The sequence below is a fragment of the Ovis aries genome, chromosome X, assembly GCF_016772045.2.
Source record: "Ovis aries strain OAR_USU_Benz2616 breed Rambouillet chromosome X, ARS-UI_Ramb_v3.0, whole genome shotgun sequence".
Taxonomy (NCBI): Eukaryota; Metazoa; Chordata; class Mammalia; order Artiodactyla; family Bovidae; genus Ovis; species Ovis aries.
Genome location: NC_056080.1, coordinates 45,398,083 through 45,403,574, shown reverse-complemented (window position 1 = coordinate 45,403,574; position 5,492 = coordinate 45,398,083). Strand labels below are relative to the sequence as shown.

General features: G+C 38.3%; 1 protein-coding gene across 1 annotated transcript; it reads left to right on the top strand.

The window, feature by feature from the left end:
• Positions 1–3,076: 3,076 nt before the first annotated feature.
• LOC105609800 (germ cell-less protein-like 2) lies at positions 3,077–5,076 on the top strand. Its single transcript, XM_012139010.5, has one exon. It carries the CDS (start codon positions 3,197–3,199, stop codon positions 4,691–4,693), a length of 1,497 nt encoding a protein of 498 aa, XP_011994400.1. The 5' UTR covers positions 3,077–3,196; the 3' UTR covers positions 4,694–5,076.
• Positions 5,077–5,492: the final 416 nt, after the last annotated feature.

Sequence of the window (5,492 nt, the reverse complement as noted above, 5' to 3'; positions counted from 1 at the left end):
AGGCACTTTGGAAAACAGTCTGACAGTTTCTTATAAACTGAACATAAAGCCCAGAAAAGGGGGCAGTGGGAGGAGTTTTACATTTCATGCAAAGATGGGCACAATAAAGGACAGAAACAGCATGAACCTAAAAGAAGCAGAAGATGTAAAGAGGTGGCAAGAAATAAACAGAACTATACAAAAAGATCTTAATAACCCAGATAAACCCAGATAAATGATGCTGTGATCACTCACCTACAGCCAGACATCTTGGAGTGTGAAGTCAAGTGGGCCATAGGAAGCATCACTGCTAGCAAAGCTAGTGGAGGTGATGGAATTACACCTCAGCTATTTCAAATCCTGAAAGATAATGCTGTTAACATCCTGCCTTCAATATGTCAGCAAATATGGAAAATTAAGCAGTGACCACAGTACTGAAAAAAATCAGCTTTCATTCCAATCCTAAAGAAGGGGAATGCCAAAGAATGTTCAAACTACTGCACAATTGCACTCATCTCACATGCTAGCAAAGTAATGCTCAAAATTCTCCAAGCCAGGCTTCAACAGTACATGAACTGAGAACTTCCAGATGTTCAAGCTGAATTTAGAAAAGGCAGAGGGACCAGGGGTCAAATTGGCAACATCCACTGGATCACAGTAAAAGAAAGAATTTAAAAAAAATCTACTTCTGCTTCATTGACTTCATTGATGCTTCCTAAGGCTTTGACTGTGTGGATCACAACAAACTGTGGAAAATTCTTCAAGAGATGGGAATATTTGACCACATTACAGTACCTACCTTCTGAGAAAATTGTATGCAGATCAAGAAGCAAGAGTTAAAACCAGATATTGAACAATGGACTGGTTCCAAATTGGGAAAGGAGTATGTCAAGGCTGTATATTGTCACCCTGATTATTTAACTTATATCTAGAGTACATCATGCAAAATTCTGGGCTGCATGAAGCATAAGCTGAAATCAAGATTGCTGAGAGAAATATCAATAGTCTCTGACATGCAGATGACACCATCCTTATGGCAGAAAGTGAAGAGGAACTATAGAGCCTCTTGGTGGAGGTGAAAAAGGAGAGTGAAAAAGCTGGCTTAAAACTCAATATTAAAAAAAACTAAAATCATGGCATCCAGTCCATCGCTTCATGGCAAATAGATAGGGAAACAATGGAAACAGTGACAGACTTTATTTTCTTGGGCTCCAAAATCACTGCAGATGGTGACTGTAGCCATAAAATTAAAAGACGCTTGCTCCTTGGAAGGAAAGTTATGACAAACTTAGACAGCATATTAAAAAGCAGAGATATTACTTTGCTGACAAAGTTCTATATAGTAAAATCTATGATTTTTCCAGTAGTTATGTGTGGATGTGAGAACTGGACCATAAAGAAGGCTGAATGCTGAAAAGTTGATGTTTTTGAACTGTGGTGTTGAAGAAGACTCTTGAGAGTCCTTCAGACAGCAAGGAGATCAAATCAGTCAATCCTAAAGGAAATCAATCCTGAATATTCCTTGGAAGGACTAATGCTGAAACTGAAGCTCTAATACTTTGGCCACCTGATGCGAACAGCCAGCTAATTAGAAAAGACCCTGATGCTGGGAAAGATTGAAGGCAGGAGGAGAAGGGGACGGCAGAGGATGTGATGGTTAAATGACATCTCTGATTCAATGGGCATGAGTTTGAGCAAGTTCCAGGAGATGGTGAAAGACAGGAAAGCCTGGTGTGCTGTAGGCTACAGGGTCACAAAAAGTTGGACATGACTGAGTGACTGAAAAACAACAAAATATAACCATTTAACAATTTTCATTTTTATATGTATATATGCATATATATGGGCTTCCCAGGTGGCACTAGTAGTAAAGAACCCACCTGCCAATTCAGAAGAGGTAAGAGATGCAGGTTTGATACCTGAATCAGACAGATGCCCTGGAGGAAGTCATGGCAACCCACTCCAGTATTCTTGCCTAGAGAATCCCCATAGACAGAGGAGCCTGGTGTGCTACAGTCCATAGGGTCATAAAGAGTGGGACATGACTGAAGGTGACTTAGCATGCATGCACACCATACATTTGTGTAGTCTTACATTATAAGAAGCTAATAAGCTTTTGACAATCACTAAGGAGAAAATATATATTAATCTATACAGTAATAAACATTTCCCTGGTAGCTCAAATGATAAAGAATCTGCCTGCAGTGCAGGAGACCAGGTTTGATCTCTGGATCAGGAATTTCTCTGGAGAAGGAAATGGCAACCCACTCCAGTTTTCTTGCCTGGAGATTTTCATGGACAGAGGACTCTGGCAGGTTGCAGTCCATGAGGTCACAAAGAGTTGGACATGACCAAGCAACTAACACTTTCTTTTGGGGCTTCCTTGGTGGCTCAGACAGTAAAGAAACTGCCCACAGTGTGGGAGACCAGGGTTCGATTCCTGGTTCAGGAAGATCCCCTGGGGAAGGAAATGGCTACCCACTCCGGTATTCTTCCCTGAGAATCCCATGGACAGAAGAGCCTGGCAGGCTACAGTCCATAGGCTTTCAAAAAGTTAGATACGGCTTAGTGACTAACACTTTTCATACAGAAATAAGCAAAGAATATGAAAATGTACCTTATCAGAAAATTTTGAAATATCTCTTTCTCTCTACTGATATTTCAAACTTATACATATGTAATTTTGTATATATGTATAATTTTGCACATATATATGCATATACACACGTACATCAAATAAAAGTTTGCCTTCTCTATAATTAAAGAGGAATAATAAGATAAAGGTATACCACTGTTCATCTTTTTAAAATAACTAAAAGTTGAAGGTAGATGATTATATTCAATACTGCTGACAGCTGAGAAAAGAATTCTCCCACTTGCAGTAGAAATGTGAATATGTACACTCTTTAACACTGATCCAAAAGCTTTTGATTCAGTCATTTCCCTTATAGGAAAGTATTTTCAAGGAAAAACCTGAAGGCAGGCGCCCTGAACAATAGGCTAGACTGAATGGAAGACTGGAGGCAGTGGGCGGGGCCACAGGGAGGGAGGGGCTGGAGCAGAGAATGAAGAATGCGGAGCCTCCACTGTGACGTTTGGGACTGTGCTAAAATGTCCAAGTGAGGCTAGGACCTAAGCGGAAGCGGCACGCCACAGCAATGCTGTGGCAGAGAAGTCTCTGCAGCAGTCTCTTTAGGGGCTCTAAAAGCCTTTATCTATGGGGCCCTTGAACAGTCGGATTCTGCGATGCAGGGAATCTGGCACAGGGGAACTGCAGCAGCCAGAAACCCAGGCAGGCCCCAGTTATGTGTCCGGCAGCCGTAAACGTAAACAGAGCACCGGTCCCAGCTTGGGACCAGAGTCTGAGAAGAGCCACAACCAGGAGGAGGATCTACAGCAAGTCGCCTGTACAAGCCAGGGTAAAAAAGTTAAGATCAAATCTGAGTATGCTTACCAAACTTTATTTTTAAATGGGGAAAACAGTGACATTAAAATCCATGCTCTGGGGAATGTGTGGTGTTTACACAGAATGTTTTTATGTCAGTCGGACTACTTTGCTACAATGCTTAGAGATTCTTGGAAAGAATGTCACAACGAGATTATTGACTTGGAGATTAATGACCAGAATATAAATGTGGAATCATTGCATTTTGTTTTAGGCTCGTTGTATAGGAATGAATATGTCTTAATTAAGCCCTTTCAAGTTCCAGGAGTTTTGGCAACCGCGTGCCTGCTTCAAGTAGAAGACTTAATTCAGCAGTGTGATAAGACCATGAAGGAAACTATTAATGTGAAAACTGTATGTAGCTTCTATGTGGCAGCAGAGACCTACGGGTTACATTCTGTAAAGACAGGGTGCTTTGAATGGCTTCTCCACAATCTGATGACTCATCCAAGTGTTGAACTTTACAAAGAACTCAGTACAGATCTTATGAATCTTGTCATTTCTTCTTCTAATCTATTAGTAATGCAAAAGGAAATCGATATATATACTACACTTAAACAATGGATGTTCCTCCGCCTTAACCCAGGTTGGAAAGGCAGAATGAAACAGCTTTTAGTTAGTGCAAACAACTGGTTTTCCAGGCACAGGGAACATGGTGGTAGCATTTCCTTTCTTGAAACTAAACAAGGCGTAGTATTTCAACCAGTATTTAAAAATTTGAGGTTTCAGCATATCATCTGTGACCTGGCCTCCACAAGAGTTATTGAACAAGATGCTCTAATACCTTCAGAATGGTTATCTTGTGTTTATAAACAACAATGGTTTACTTTGCTTAGAGCACAACAATACAGGGAAATTGGTCCTAGAGACATCAATGAAACTGAACTTGAAGAATATAGCATGAGATGTGGCAAAAAGATCGTCAGAGATGGAAAATACTCCTGGAAGTGGTCTGGTTACAACTTCGGTGTTCACTTGTATGTCATCTTCACCAGCCACTATATCATTTTCAAACGAAATGCTTTCGGTCAGCCATCTGACGGCTCCATCTCTTTACAACATCAAAGAAATATTGCATTCAGATTAACCTTGGTATATTTTGATTCTAGTGGAAGACTGAGCTTCAGGAAAACAACTGGTTATAAAATCCTTACCTTTGAAAAGGATGAGGAACAAATGGTAATGAAACTGGATAGCATAGCTTTGAGCTTTCCTTTATATATATTCTGCAATTTCCTGTTTACCTCATTAGAAAATCCAGGAAATTGATGATATTGTCAATTAGGCTAGTTTAGTGTTTTGAAAATTTCTGATGTCTCATTTCATTTAATGGCCCTACTGTTAAACACAATAAAGGTGGACAATAGCAAAAGAAAATAATCTTTTGAATGAAGAAACTATCATAAATTACTGTCTTCATTTTATTTCTATGTATCTGTGAAGAAAAAGTTCAATTCCAAGAAAATATCTGTGAAACCAAATAGTCAGTGATGAAACCAAAAAGACATCTTTTGCTTTTCATTTACTATCAACAGGCATGCTCCAGATGGAAATAATAGATTATATTTCCAAGCATCCAAAAAGAAATTAACTTGCTGGATAAATTTTACCCTAACCAATATTGAGACAGAATAAAGAATTCTCTTCCTTGCTGAAATGATTGTGCAAATGTGGCTTTATTTGAAGCACTGTATTATAGGAGAAAATAAATCATGAAGTAAAACCTGAGATTAGAGATTCTTTTTTGGTTTCTGTAATATAGAGTTACAAATTATCAGACAATGTCAGGTTTTACAATGTGACATACTATAAATGTATCATATGTTAATACAATAATACATACTATATATCATTATATATTAATTACATAATATATAAATATGTAGTACTATTCCATATAATTTTATATATTATATTAAATACATACAAATAACATTGTATATGTATATATACATATATGCACATATATATTTATAAGTTTGTAAAGACCAAAGAGAAATAATTTTTGAAATGGCTAACAAGGCACTATAGACTAAAATGGATTTCCACAAACATCATTTATTCCTAT

What these genes read in the sequence shown, in the direction of transcription:
- LOC105609800 (XM_012139010.5), top strand. Translation starts at nt 3,197, where the DNA reads ATGGGGCCCTTGAACAGTCGGATTCTGCGATGCAGGGAATCTGGCACA.